General features: G+C 42.5%; 1 protein-coding gene across 8 annotated transcripts in view; it reads left to right on the top strand.

Moving 5' to 3' along the window:
• Positions 1-3,331: 3,331 nt before the first annotated feature.
• The window catches only part of KIFC3 (kinesin family member C3), a 106,456-nt gene continuing 94,370 nt past the window's right edge, over positions 3,332-15,417 (top strand). For all 8 annotated transcript variants that reach the window (XM_017878897.1, XM_017878898.1, XM_017878894.1 and 5 more), the window contains exon 1: positions 3,332-3,557. In XM_017878897.1, coding sequence (XP_017734386.1) covers positions 3,450-3,557 — 108 coding nt within the window. In that variant the 5' untranslated portion in view covers positions 3,332-3,449. The remainder of the gene's footprint in view (positions 3,558-15,417) is intronic.

The raw sequence follows: 15,417 nt of genomic DNA, 5'->3' as shown, positions 1-15,417 counted from the left end.
ACTTGCTTTTCCCTCTGCAGTTTCTTCCTTTTCAAACACTTCTAGGTTATAAATGTGCCAAGAGAGAAATCACCCGGAGGCGCTGTGTGTTATCAGACCTCATTTTCCTTTTGCTGTATGCACATTCTTGTCAGTACAAGTGGCCTTATTTTGGGTTTGGAAAATACGGCACTGCAGTGAAATGGTCCAGTTTCAGGTTTATACTCTCTGTGTTCTTGGGGTTATGCAATAATCATTACTGCATATATAATGTATCAGTCAATAAATGGTTACACAGATTCCATTAGACTCCAAAGAGGTATGATGAGTAAGAACAGGTTTATAAGGTAATGTACATGCAGACATAGGTTATTATGACTTGCAAGTGTAATTATGCATTACAATGGAATCTCACTTTAGAAATGGCCTAAATGTAGGACTGATTTCACTTGCTCCCCACTCACAGGCCCTTATATTATTATTATTATTGTTATTGTTATTATTATTTGAGACGGAGTCTCGCTCTGTCACTCAGGCTGGAGTGCAGTGGCATGATCTCGGCTCACTGCAATCTCTGCCTCCCGGGTTCAAGCAATTATCTTGTCTCAGCCTCCCTAGTAGCTGGGACAACAGGCATGTGCCACTGTGCCCAGCTAATTTTTGTATTTTTAGTAGAGACGGGGTTTCATCATATTGGTCAGGCTGGTCTCGAACTCCTAACCTCAGGTGACCCACCCACCTTGGTCTCCCAAAGTGCTGGGATTACAGGCGTGAGCCACTGCGCCCAACCTATTTTATTATTATTATTTTGAGATAGTGTCTTATTCTGTCACCAGGGCTGGAGTGCAATGGTGCAATCATACATAGCTCACTGTAGCCTCACCCTCCTGCGCTGAAGCGATCTTCCCACCTCAGCCTTCTGAGTAGCTGGAACTACAGGTGCATACCACCATGCCTGGCAAAAAAAAAAAAAAAATTATAGAAATGTGGTCTTGTTTTGTCGTCCAGGCTGGTCTCAAATTCCTGGCTTCAAGCGATCCTCCCACCTGAGCCTCTCAAAGTTCTGGGATTACAGGCGTGAGCCACCATACCTGGTCTAAGGGCCCTTATTGCTCAAAGTATCTATAAAGTACCTACCCCTTTACATGTGTGCTTTGTCCAGAAAATGGTCTCAGGACAACCCTGGGGACAGATTATAGCAAAATCTCAACATAGTTTCTGTTACTCAATGCTCAATTGTTTCTTTATCTTTTGTCATTTGTTCAGTTGATTTGTTGATTCTTGTTTTTTGGCAACTAGAAAGTCATTTAGCAAATATTAGGTTAATAAAAATGTGTAGGTCTGTAGGTTTTAAAGAAAAGAATGTGGACACTAGTATTTTATTACTGTTTTGCTGCTTCTCTCAGAATTATCCTTATTTCCTATAGTGTTAATTAGTCATATTTTGGTCTTATTATACTCCAGTAAAGGTAAAGAGGTTGAACTCAGGGCTCACACCTGTAATTCCAGCACTTTGGGAGGCCAAGGTGGGAGAATCGCTTGAGGCCAGGAGTTCAAGACCAGCCTGGGCAAAACATAGTGAGACCTCCCCCACCCCAATCTCTATTGAAAAAAAGAATTTTTTTTTTTTTCTTTTTTGAGACAGTGTCTCGCTCTGTCGCCCAGGCTGGAGTGCAGTGGCGGGATCTCGGCTCACTGCAACCTCCATTTCCCGGGGTAAGAGTCTCCTACCTCAGCCTCCTGAGTAGCTGGGATTACAGGCACATACCACCATGTCCAGCTAATTTTTGTATTTTTAGTAGAGATGGGGTTTCACCATGCTGGCCAGGCTGGTCTCAAACTCCTGACCTCGTGATCCACCTGCCTCAGCCTCCAAAAATGCTGAGATTTACAGCCGTGAGCCACTGTGCCTGGCTGAAAATTTTAAAATTAGCTGGGCATGGTGGCACATCCCTGTAGTCCTCGCTACTCAGGAGGCTGAGCTGGGAGAATCGCTTGAGCCCAGGGGTTCGAGGTTGCAGTGAGCCATGATCATGGCACTGCACTCCGGCCTGGACAACAGAGCAAGACCCTGTCTCAAATAAATAAATAAATAAATAAATAAGACAAAATTTGAAAAATGCATATATATTCTTAATAAATTTGTGGTTTTATTGAGTTATTAGAGTCCCGTGCCATAGGCCCCTTCAAAAGCACATGTCCTCCCAAGAAAACTATTTAATTACAGTAACAAGCAGTAAATTCATAAAAGAAGCAGAGGGCCAGGGTACACAGGAATTGTTTTATTGCCTTTTCCATGTCTCAGGCATTCTATAATTGTCTACTTCATCCATGTTCTGAAGCTAATTAGTTATTCCATCCCCAGGATAAAGTTAGGCCTCTTAGTTTAACTTCATATTTGCAGGTTTGACCTAATTCCTTGCCAGCTCATAATATAATTAAGGTTGGCATTCCTTCTCTTATCCGCCCTCCCCACTCCCCGGCCTTCCCTCCCAGCTGTGTGCCTGTTTATCACTAGATGGTGCTAAGACTTGGGTTATAGCTGCCAGAGACTCTAGGAAAGTTGTTCTGGAGCCAAGCAGGCTGGAATTTGAGAACTGGAAGATGCCTTCAGAGCTCATCCGGGCAGCACTTTTGTTTTACAAATGAGGAAACAGAAACTCAGTGAAAATAAGTAATTTGTCAGAGCCCCAGAGATCTCTCCCCTCCTTTTTTTTTTCTCTTTCTTATCTGTTAATAGCTTCCAGTGTTACCTCATCACCCAGGAAGGAGCACAGCTCAGAGAGCAACAAGGTCAGAGTTGCTTTGCAGAAAGCACTTTGGCAGTTGCATGGTACCATTCATTGATTCATTCATTCATTCCAAAAGCAGTTATTGGGTACCTACTTTTGCTTTGCATGGTGCTAGATGTTGGGAATAAAATCAGATGAGAATTCCTAGGATTCCAGGAATTCACATTCTCTTAGGGAATTCAGAAATGAAAAAAAAAAAAAAAAAAAAAAAAAAAAAAAAAAAAAAAAAAAAAAAAAAAAAGAAAATAAAAGAAAAGAAAAGAAAAGAAAAAAAGAAAAATCACCCCCTAAATCAAAGATGCTATAATAGAGGTGATTATAGGACACTCTGGTCACTTGGAGGAGTTTGCAGCCAGCTGCATTCGTAATTCAAAGGGAAGATTTTGGTGAAGTAACATTGGAGGCTGAAGGGCACATCGGATCTTGTAGGCAGGGGAACAGGAGGAAGGGCAGTCCACGCACACAGCATCATGGGCGAAGGTTTGGAGAGCTAGTGAGGCTTGCTGGAGAGAGCAGCTGATTGTAGCTGATGACCAAAGGGCAGGGTCAAAGGGGCAGGTGGTAATCTGGGAAGGAGGGGACAGACTGGAAAATACTTCATCCGAGGTGTCATGCTTAGGAATTTGTACTTTATCCTGAAGGCTACAGGACAACCCAGTAAAGCGTGTTGCTCAGAAAATGGCATGGATGGAGTTTCTTTTCAGGAAGAACACTCTGACAGCTGCATGGAAGCCCAGACACCAGGAAACCCTCAGATTGGAGGCTGGTGTCCCGGAGCAGTGCGAGGTAAGGGCCTGGCTGGGTTGGGGCAGTCGGAATGGGAGGAGGAGACCTGTTGGAGAGAAATCTCAGGAGCAGGACTGACAACATCTTTTTGAAAAACAGTGATTGGGATTGTAGTTAATATTCTTAGAAGATAGTTACCACTCTGGTATTTGAATTACTTATAAAACGTTGAAGGGATGAAATTTTAATTGAATACACATATTACTTGGATACAATGTTTGAAATTATTTTAAAAATGCAACTTTATGGCAGTATAGTAATCCTCCCTTATCCACAGTTTTGCTTTCTGAGGTTTCAGTAACCCTCTTGCCTCACTGCAACCTCTACCTCCCAGGTTCAAGTGATTCTCGTGCCACAGCCTCCCAAGTAGCTGGGATTACAGGTGCGCACCATCACGTCCAGCTGATTTTTGTGTTTTTAGTAGAGACAGGGTTTGCCATGTTGGTTAGGCCCCAAGGTCCAAAAATACTAAATGGAAAATTCCAGAAATAAACAATTCATAAATTCTAAGTTGCATGATGTTCTAAGTAGCTTGATGAAATCTCAGCCAGGCACGGTGGCTCATACCTGTAATCCCAGCACTTTGAGAGACTGAGGCGGGAGGATTATTTGAGCTCAGGAGTTTGAGACCAGCCTGGGCAAGACCCTGTCTATACTGAAAAAAAAAAAAAAAAAAAATAGCCATATGTAGTGGTGTGCACCTGTAGTCCCAGCTATTCAGGACAGAAAATTAAAGAATAATAATAATAATAATAATAATAATAAAGACATCAAAAAGCTCCCAGGGAGTAGCAGGTGAGCCCAGCTGCCAGAATTCGCTTCCGGAAGCTCATCCTTATTCTTTGATGGTCTATATATATGACTAGCTAGTACTTCCACTCCTTCAGCTTGAAAATATTTTACCTGTGGGAAAGATTACTATTATTATTTTTATTATTTTGAGGCAGAGTTTCACTCTGTTGCCCAGGCTGAAGTGCAGTGGCACCATCTTGCCTCACTGCAACCTCCACCTCCCAGGTTCAAGTGATTCTCGTGCCACAGCCTCCCAAGTAGCTGGGATTACAGGTGCACGCCATCACGCCTGGCTGATTTTTGTATTTTTAGTAGAGACAGGGTTTTGCCGTGTTAGTTAGGCTGGTCTTGAACTCCTGGCCACAAGTGATCCACCTGCCTTGGCCTCCCAAAGTGCTGGGATTACAGGTATGAGCTACCGCGCCCGGCCTGGGAAAGATTATTTTGATCACATGGCTCTCTTCTGGCCTTCTGGCCCCCAGTACCATGGTGCAAATTGTTTTATGATCATTCCTGGGTAAAGTGGATGCTGGGTCCATCGTCCTTCCTGCCACCTGCAATACATCCTTGGGAACATCCAGGCCAGCCATTTGCCTTGGTCAGCATTGTTTCATTTATAAGATTGGTAATTAACAAATTAATTATCTAAGGTTGCGTGGTGAGAGAGGGAAAGACATTGAGATAGAAGGTTAATAGTGTCAGAGATGTCCTGACCAGAGAGACTCCATCTTGAATAAAGGCTAAGTAAAGCCAATCCTGCTGGGCAGCATTCCCAGGGGGTTGGCACTGTTGGTCACAAGATATTTATGGCTGAGGGGATGAGTTAATGATGCTAACTTACCAAATAAAGACCCAGAACTTATGGAAACGTCCCAATATTTCAAGAACAAAAAGCATTCTTAGTTTAAGAATAGGTTTTACTTTAAAGATAATAGTACACGTATAAATTCTTGTGGAAATCAGTAGTAACATAGGAAAATAACAATACTAATAGCCCGTCACAAGCTGATCAAAAGTCTTTGTAATGAAGTATGCTATTCTTAACAACCTATATAAGCAAGCACTATGTTTAAGGTGAGGCATTCTTGACCAGGCATGGTGGCTCACGCCTGTAATCCCAGCACTTTGGGAGGCTGAGATGGATGGATCTCTTCAGCTCAGGAGTTGAAGACCAGCCTGGTCAATATGAAAAAACCTTGTCTTTACAAAAGATACAAAAATTAGCCAGGCATGGTGGTATGTACCTGTAGCTCAGCTACTTGGGAGGCAGAGGTGGAAGGATCAACTGAGCCTAGGAAGTTGAGGTTATAGTAAGCCATGATAGTGCCACTGTACTCCAGCCTCGGTGACAGAGTGAGATCTTGTATCTAAATAAATAAATAAATAAAGTTTTTAAAGTAGGGGCATTCCTTCTTTTGCTTTCTGAGGAAGCCCTACTCCATAATAGTCTCTAACAGACTATCTTAACTTCACTGTACTCTGCAACTTGCCCTGAATTCTTTCCCAAGAAACTGAAATCTAAGAGCCCACTCTTGGAGTCTGGGACAAAACCCATTTTCTGGTAACAGCAATGGTAATGAATGAACATATGTAAGTTAATTATCATTTGGATGTCCAGTTTGATTTTCTTTTTTTAAATTTAAAAAAATTTTTGAGACAGAGTTTCACTCTTGTTGCCCAGGCTGGAGTACAATGCATGATCTTTGGCTCACTGCAACCTCCTCCTCCTGGGTTCAAGCAATTCTCCTGCCTCAGCCTCCTGAATAGCTGGGATTACAGGCATGTGCCACCATGCCCAGCTAATTTTGTATTTTCAGTAGAGATGGGGTTTCACCATGTTGGTCAGGCTGGTCTTGAACTCCTGACTTCAGGTTATCCACCTGCCTCGGCTTCCCAAAGTGTGGAATTACAGGTGTGAGCCACTGCCCCCATTTGATTTTCTAAATTTTACTCTGCCTTTACAGAATTTCCTAGGGAGGAATTAAGGGAGCTCCACCTGCCCCACTTGTTTTTATTTTATTTCATTTTTGAGACAGAGTCTCACTCTGTTACCCAGGCTGGAGTGCAGTGGCACAATCTCAGCTCTCTGCAACCTCTGCCTCCTGGGTTCAAGCCATCCCTCCTCCTCAGCCTCCTGAGTAGCTGGGACTACAGGCATGCACCACCACACCTGGCTAATTTTTGTATTTTTAGTAGAGACAAGATTTCACCATGTTGGCCAGGCTGGTCTCGAACTCCTGACCTCAAGTGGTCTGCCTGCCTCAGCCTCCCAAAGTGCTGGGATTACAAGTGTGGGTCACTGCACTTGGCCTTGATTTTATTTTAAATGTTTGTGGGGAACATGGAGATGAAACTAATGGTTCCGTTTGTAGTGACCTATACAGTTGCCCTCCCACTGTAACTGGTGTATGAATTTCGCGGGTGTGGGGGAAGTGTTGCCTGTGGGAAATTTCTAAGGCTGATGTAGACAACATAATCTCAGGGTCTGTAGCAGCTCAGCAGGAATGAATGAGCCCCCTGCTGGAGTTTCTGAGAGCTTTGTGAAAACAGCTAAAATTAGTATCTCCTTAGTGAGACTCTTTCTATGCTTTAACTAAAGTCATTCATTCCATTTTAACTGCATGAAGCAAATGCTGGAGGAAGGAGGGTGAGGAATGCGGCCTTTTCTTAAGTCTAGAAGTGGAAGCAGACAAAATACTCAAGCTGAGAATATACATTAGTAAACTATTTTTGGTGTGTGTCTTTGGTGTAGACATTTCTGGAAAGGCTTGTGTCTCCTCTTTGGGATCAGGCACAATATCATCTTTGCTGCCCACCACAGTGTAAAGTTGTAGGGTAGTCATGGCTTCAAGGAAATCTCTAATCCTCCAGAATAGAAACTGTTCAAATACTTTCTCAAATAAAGAGGTGGGTATGGTCCTGTGTATTACATTAAGACAAGAAGAATGTAAAAAGTATCTGTTTGCCTTTTTTGTTATAAAACCAAAGAATACTTCATAGAATATTTTTCTTTGCATTTGTCTGTCTTCATCTACATAGAAATTAAATTTGTTTTGTGAATTCAATTAAGTATTTTTTTATTTTTTATTTTTTGAGACAGTCTCACCTGTTGCCCAGGCTGGAGTACAGTGGTATGATCTCAGCTCACTGCAGCCTTGACTTCCCAGGTTCAAGCTATTCTCGTGCCTCAGCCTCCTGAGTAGCTGAGATTACAGGCATGTGCCACCACGCCCAGCTAATTTTTTTTTTTTTTTTTTTGTATTTTTAGTAGAAACAGGGTTTCACTGTGTTGGCTAGGCTGGTCTTGAACTCCTGACCTCAAGTGATCCGTCCACCTCAGTCTCCCAAAGTGCTGGGATGACAGGTGTGAGCCACTGCACCCAGCCTCAATTATGTAAATTTAAATTTGTTAAGGGAGGGGATGGTTAAAAAAAGGTATGTTTGTGAATTAGTGAACTACAGAAAGTTAATGACATGCAATTATACACCTGGAGCAGAACTCCAGCGAAAGACAACGCTGGCTGTCATGATGTGCACTTTAATTTTCTATAAATGGTTCATGGACTTTATATTGGATGTCTTTCTGCTATTACTGAAATTAGACAGGAAGAAAAAATCAAAACAAAACAAAAAGCAAAAATAGAACAAAAAACTAAAAGTGGCTTCGGCTATTTCTGTGTTCCGGGGAAGGGAAGGCTTCTTCTCCTAGGGGCAAAGTGCTCTGCGCCCGGGAAGACATATAATGAACATTTGGGTTGCAACGAGGCTCTGAGACTAAAAGAAGCTAAATTTCTTTGCTCATTCAGTATCAGGAAAGTTAAAAAAAGAAAGAAAGTTATTGCAGCACTATTCATAGTAGCAAAGACTTGGAACCGACCCAAATGCCCATCAATGATAGACTGGATAAAGAAAATGTGGGATCAGGCGCGGTGGCTCATGCCTGTAATCCCAGCACTTTTGGAGGCCGAGGCAGGTGGATCACAGGTCAGAAGATCGAGACCAGCCTGGCCAACATGGTGAAACTCCGTCTCTATCGAAAATACAAAAATTAATCAGGCATGGTGGCGTGCACCAGCTACTCAGGAGGCTGAGGCAGAAGAATTGCTTGAACCAGGGAGGTGGAAGTTGCAGTGAGCCGAGATTGTGCCACTGCACTCCAGCCTGGGCGACAGAGAGATACTCTGTCTCAAAAAAAGAAAGAAAAAGAAAATGTGGCACATATACAGCATGGAATACTATGTAGCCATAAAAAAGGATGAATTCATGTCCTTTGCAGGGACATGGATGAAGCTGGAAACCATCATTCTCAGTGAACTAACACAGGAACAGAAAACCAAACACTGAATGTACTCACTCATAAGTGGCGGTTGAACAATGAGAACACACAGACACAGGGAGGGGAACGTCACACACTGGGGCCTGTTAGTGGGTGGGAGGCTAGGGGAGGGATAGCATTAGGAGAAATACCTAATGTAGATGCTGGGTTGATAGGTGCAGCAAACCACCATGACACATGTATACCTATGTAACAAACCTGCGCGTTCTGCACATGTATCCCAGAACTTGAAGTATGATTTAAAAAAGAAAGAAAGAAAGGTTTTAGGGAGTTCTGGGAGACTTACGAACGTCAGAAATGGGCTAAGAGTCTCAGAAGGCCAAGCTGAAGTCAGGGGACCTGGAACAAGGTTTGGAAACAGGCTGTGCTAAAGAAGAAGAAGCCAGTATCTTACATATGGTGATTCCTGACCTTCATGTTTACTCCTTCCTGAGGATGTTGGCAGAAACCAGAAGAATATATCCTTCTCTGAAGATCCTTGGAAGACACACAACACACAGGGAGAGTGGGCCTGTGCTGCTCTGCCTTGGAATTAAAGCACTGCTGTACCTTTTGCATGTGGATTTTGTGATATGTGGTCAGTTGTAGGCATTACTAATAAACAGCAATCCGTCAGATTCATTGGTATTGGGGTAATGCTGGGCTCACAAAATTAGTTAGGAAGTGTTCCCTGATCTGTTTTCTGAAAGAGATTGTGAAGAACTGGTGTTATATTTTCTTGAAATGTTTGGTAGAATTCACCAGGAAAACCATCTGGACCTAAGTTTTGTTTTTTGGAAGGATTTTAGCTATGAATTCAATTTCTTCAACAGATACGGGACTGTTTATTCTGTCTATTTCTTCTTGGGTGTGTTTTGGTAGTTTGTGGCTTTAAGGAATTGGTCCATTTCATCTAAATTGTCAAACTAACGTGCACAGAGTTATTTGTAATATTTCCTTATTATCCTTTTAACATCTGTGAGGTCTTTATTATATACACTCTTTCCTTCTGATATTGGTAATTTCTGTCTTCCCTCTTTTTCTTTGTCAGTATAGCTAGCAGTTTTAATTGATCGTTTCAAAGAACCAGCTTTTGGGTTTATTGGTTTTCTCTATTCTTTTACTCCTCCCTCCCTCCCTCCCTCCTCCTTCCTTCCTTCCTTCCTTCCTTTCTTTCTTTCTTTCTTTCTTTCTTTCTTTCTTTCTTTCTTTCTTTCTTTCTTTCTTTCTCTCTCTCTCTCTCTCTCTCTGTCTCTTTCTTTCTTTCTTTTTTTTCTTTCTTTCCTTCCTTCTTTTTTAAAATAGGGTCTCTGTCACTCAGTCTGGAATGCACTGCAACTTCCACCTCCCGGCTCAAGTGATCATCACACCTCAGCCTCCTGAATAGCTGGGACCACAGGGGTGTGCCACCATGCCAGCCAATTTTTGTATTTTTTTGTAGAGCCAGGGTTTCACCATGTTGCCTAGGGTGGTCTCAAACTCCTGAGTTCAAGCAATTCATCCACTTTGGCTTCCCAAAGTGCTGGGATTACAAGCATGAGCCACTGTGGCCAGACTTTTTTTTTTAATTTAAATTTTAATTATGTAGAGACAGGGTCTTGCTGTATTGCCCAGGCTGGTCTCAAATGCCTGGGCTCAAGTGATTCTCCCACCTCAACCTCCCAAAGTGCTGGGATTACAGGCATAAGCCCCTGCACCCAGCCGTATTTCCACTTCCATTTATTAATTTCTGCTCTTAATGTTTTTGTTTTTTGTTGTTGTTGTTAATTTTTTGTTTGTTTGTTTGTTTTTGAGATGGAGTCTCACTCTGTCACCCAGGCTGGAGTGCAGTGGCATGATCTTAGCTCACTCTGCCTCCCAGGTCCAAGTGATTCTCCTGCCTTAGCCTCCCTGGTAGCTGTGATATAGGTGTGTGCTGCCACATTGAGCTAATTTTTGTATTTTTAGTAGAGACATGGTTTCACTGTGTTGGCCAGGCTGGTCTTGAACTCCTGACCTCAAGTGATCCACCCGCCTTGGCCTCCCACAGTGCTGGGATTACAGGCCTGAGCCACCACACCTGGCCAAGTTCTGCTCTTAAAGTTGTAATTTTTTTGCTTCTGCTTGCTTTGAGTTTATTTTGTTCTTATGATAGTTTCTTAGGGTGGAAGTATAGCTTTTTTTTCTCTGCTAAGATAAGCATTTGATAAGTACTTTTACCTGCATCTCACAAATTTTATATGTTGTACTTTTATTTTCATTCAGTTTAAATATTTTCCTATTTCCATCCAAACTTTCACTTTTTGGCTGGGTGCGGTGGCTCATGCCTGTAATTCCAACACTTTGAGAGGCCGAGGCAGGCAAATCACATGAGGCCCGGAGTTTGAGACCAGCCTGGCCAATGTGGTGAAATCCCATTTCCACTAAAAATACAAAAATTAGCCAGGTGTGGTGGAGCATGCCTGTAATCCCAGCTACTCGGGAGGCTGAGGCATGAGAATCACTTGAACCTGAGGCAGAGGTTGCAGTGAGCTAAGATCACACCATTGCACTCCAGCCTGGGGCGACAGAGCAAGACCTATGTCTTAAAAAAAAAAAAAAAAAAAAAAAAAAAAGAGAGAGAAGAAAAGAAGAAATAGAAAGGGGTGCGGGAGACCCCTTTCACCTTTTTTATTTTGTTTTTAATTTTTATTCTTTGTAGAGATGGCATCTTGCTGTGTTGCCCAGGCTCATCTCAAACTCCAAGCCTCAAATGATTCTCCTACCTTGACCTCCCGAAGTGCTGGGATTACAGGTGTGAGCCACTGTGCCCGGCCAAAACTTCCACTTTGATTCACGGATTATTTAGAAGTGTGTTGTGTAACTTTCAAGCACTTGGAGATTTTCCAGATACTTTTCTGCTGATTTCTAGTTTAATTCCTTTGTGGTCAAGGAATAATTTTGTATGATTTAATTTCTTTTAAATTTGTTGAGATTTGGTTTATGACCCAGGGCACTTGAAAAGAATGTATATTCTGTTGATCTTGGGTAGAATATTCCAGGAATGTCAATTAGATCCAGTTGGTTGATGGTGTTGCTTGTGTTTATATCTGTGGTAATTTTCTTTTCTTTTCCTTTCTTTTCTTTTTTTTTTTTTTTTGAGACGGAGTCTTGCTCTGTCACCCAGGCTGGAATGCAGTGGCATGATCTCAGGTCACTGCAATCTCCACCTCCCAGGTTCAAGTGATTCTCCTGCCTCAGCCTCCCAAGTAGCTGGGACTACAGGTGTGTGCCACCATGCCTGGCTAATTTTTGTACTTTTAGTAGAGATGGGCTTTTGCCATGTTGGCCAGGCTGGTCTTGAACTCCTGACCTGAAGTGATCTGCCTGCCTCGGCCTCCCAAAGTGCTGGGATTATGGGCATGAGCCACTGCACCTGGCTCCATCTTTATACTTTTAACATACCTATATCATTATATATAAAGTGGATTTTCTTATAGACATCACATAGTTGAGTTTTTTAAAAAATTCCATTTAACAATTTCTGGCTGGGCATGGTGACTCATGCCTGCAATCCCAGCACTTTGGGAGGGTGAGGCAGGTGAATCACTTGAACTTAAGAGTTTGAGACCAGCCTGAGCAACATGGTGAAACTCCATCTCTACCAAAAATACAAAAATTAGCTGGGCATGATGGTGTACACCTGTGGTCCCAGCACCTCAGGAGGCTGAGATGGGAGGATTGCTGGAGCCTGGGAAGTCAAGGCTATATTGAGCCATGATCACACCACTGCACTCCAGCCTGGGTGACAGAATGAGACCCAGTCTCAAAAAATAATAATCAAATAAAAATTAAGGCCACGTGCGGTGGCTCACACCTGTAATCCCAACACTTTGGGAGGCCAAGGCAGGCAGATCACTTCAGGTCAGGAGTTCGAGACCAGCCTGGCCAACATGGTGAAACCCCATCTCTACTAAAAATACAAAAAATTAGCTGGGTATGGTGGCGTGTGCCTGTAATCCTGGCTACTCAGGAGGCTGAGACAGGAGAATCGCTTGAACCGGGGAGGTAGAGGTTGCAGTGAGCCGAGATCGTGCCATTGCACTCCAACCTGGGTGACAGAGCGAGACTTTGTCTCAAAAATAAATAAACAAAATTAAAAATTAAAATTAAAATTAAAAATTGTCTTTTAATTGGTGTATTTAGACTATTTACACTTAACGTGATTATTAATATGCTTGAATTTAGGTTCACCATTGAATTGTTTTCTGTTTGTTCCCGCTATTTGTTGTTTCTGTTGGCCCTTTCTTATCCTCTCTTAGATAATTTGAATACTATTTGATTTTGTTTTGAGATGGATTCTCGTTCTGTCACCCAGGCTGGAGTGCAGTGCCATGGTGTCAGCTCACTGCAACCTCTGCCTCTTGGGTTCAAGTGATTCTCCTGTCCTGGCCTTCCAGGTAGCTAGGACTACAGGCATGCACCACCATGCCCAGCTAATTTTTGTATTTTTAGTAGTGACAGGGTTTCACCATGTTGGCCAGGCTGGTCTCAAACTCCTGACCTCGGGTGATCCACCCGCCTCATCTTCTCGAGGTGCTGGGATTACAGGAGTGAGCCACTGTGCCCAGGCAGATTATTTGAATATTTTTAGTATACCATTTTAATTTATCTATTGGGTTTTGATTATATTTCTTATTTTAAAATTATTTTAACTTTTTTTCCTTGTCTTCAGGATTTTCTAGGTATATATTTCTTTATATAGTGATTCTATACAAAGAAATATACTATAGCATACTAATTTTAGTTCTTTACAAAAAATTTCTATCTCTTCTATACAAAAAAGAAATTCTACAAAGAAAGTTTTAAAATTGCTGTAGGAATTACAATATACATATTTAGCTTTTGACAGTCTACTTAGAATTGCTATTTGATCCCTTTAAGTGGAATATAGAATCTTTTCACTAAATAGGTTCCTTTAGTCTCCCCTAGTTTGGCTCACTGGGGCTTACAGAACAATTTTTACTCCTAATCTAAATATGCTTTGAACTAAACCTCTTGAAGTAAAATATTAATGTATAGGACTTCTAGTTGAAAACGGAATATTTGCATTCATTTCTATCCCTTCCTGAACCCAAATGAAATGATTGTAAAGGATTTAAAAAGTAAAAATCCATAAGGATGAAGAGAATAGAAGAGGAACAGAACAGTAGGTGTTAAGGAATCTAGATTTCAGAACACCTGGCCCAGAGGTGGGAGCTGAGGAAGCACTGCACTCAAAACCCAGGGATAACGCAAAACTCACTCAGAACACAGACCTCTGGCCTTCTGCCCTCTCTTAGGTCTCTGAACATTGGCAGCCAGGGTTACAGCTGATGATGTGGCAGGAGATGGGGCGATTCACTTCTGGGGAAACAGATCAGCTCTGGAGAAAGGAACTAATAAAACTGACAGTGAGGATCCTCCAATGAGTGCTCCAGGGCCCCGGTCCCTCACCCTACAGCAAAGTCCTTCAGTCACAAGCGCCACCCCACATACAGGTCCGACCAACTGTTAGTGTCTCATCTTAAATATGAACAGAAAGCCAAGGATAATCCCACAGTTTGTCTCTAACATAAAAGTGAGACCAAAATAAGCAGGAAAAAAGAGACAAAATAGACATCTAGGGAAAGAAAGAAAGGAAGAAATAAAAAAAGGAAAGAATGAGCTGGGTGTGTGGCTCACACCTGTAATCCTAGCATTTTGGGAGGCCGAGGCGATAGGATCACCTGAGGTCAGGGGTTTGAAACCAGCCTGGCCAACGTGGAGAAAACCCGTCTCTACTAAAAATACAAAAAGTTAGCTGAAGCTGGTGGTGTGTGCCTGTAATCCCAGCTACTTGGGAGGCTGAGACAGGAGAATTGCATGAACCTGGGAGGCAGAGGTTGCAATGAGCCAAGATTGCGCCATTGTACTCCAGCCCAGGTGACAGTGCAAGACTACGTCTCGGGGGAAAAAAAAAAAAAAATTAGCCGGGTGTGGTGGTGCATGCCTATAATCCCAGATGCTCAGGAGGCTGAGGCAGGATAATCACTTGAACTTGGAAGGCGGAGGTTGCAGTGAGCCAAGATTGCTCCACTGCACTCCAGCCTTGGCAACAGGGCAAGACTCCGTCTTATTAAAAAAAAAAAAAAAAAAAAAGAAAGAACAAATGAATATTATAATAGTTCCAGAGACAAGAGGCAATTACACTCTTGAAATGCTATTGGATAAATGAATATTCAAAACCAAAAAAATCTCCAGATATTCCCAGAGATAAGGAAAAATAAAATAAAACAAACACAAGAAAATCTCTGTTTTAATGTGAGGGGAAAATCAGTAAGTGGATTGGAAGATGAAGCTGAGGAAATTTCCCAGGAACGAGAACAAACAGAGAGAGATGAAAAATAATAGGCCACGTATGGTGGCTCACACTGGTCATCCTAACACTTTGGAAGGCCAAGGCAGGAGGATCACCGGAGCCCAGGAGTTTGAGACCAGCCTGGGCAACATAATGAGACCCTGTCTCTACAAAACATTAAAAAAATATTAGCTGGGTGTAGTGGCACACTCCTGTAATCCTGGCTGCTCAGGAGGCTGAGGTGAGAGGATGGCTTGAGCCCAGGAGCTTGAGGCTGCAGTGAGATATGACTGCACAACTGCACTCCAGTCTGGGCAACAAAGCAAGGCCCTGTCAAGAAAGAAAAGGAAGGAAGGAAGGAAGGAAGGAAGGAAGGAAGGAAGGAAGGAAGGAAGGGAGGGAGGGAGGGAGGGAGG

This window comes from Rhinopithecus bieti, unplaced genomic scaffold (genome assembly GCF_001698545.2).
Source record: "Rhinopithecus bieti isolate Rb0 unplaced genomic scaffold, ASM169854v2 scaffold_11161, whole genome shotgun sequence".
NCBI lineage: Eukaryota > Metazoa > Chordata > Mammalia > Primates > Cercopithecidae > Rhinopithecus > Rhinopithecus bieti.
This window is presented reverse-complemented; position numbering and strand designations above follow the sequence as displayed.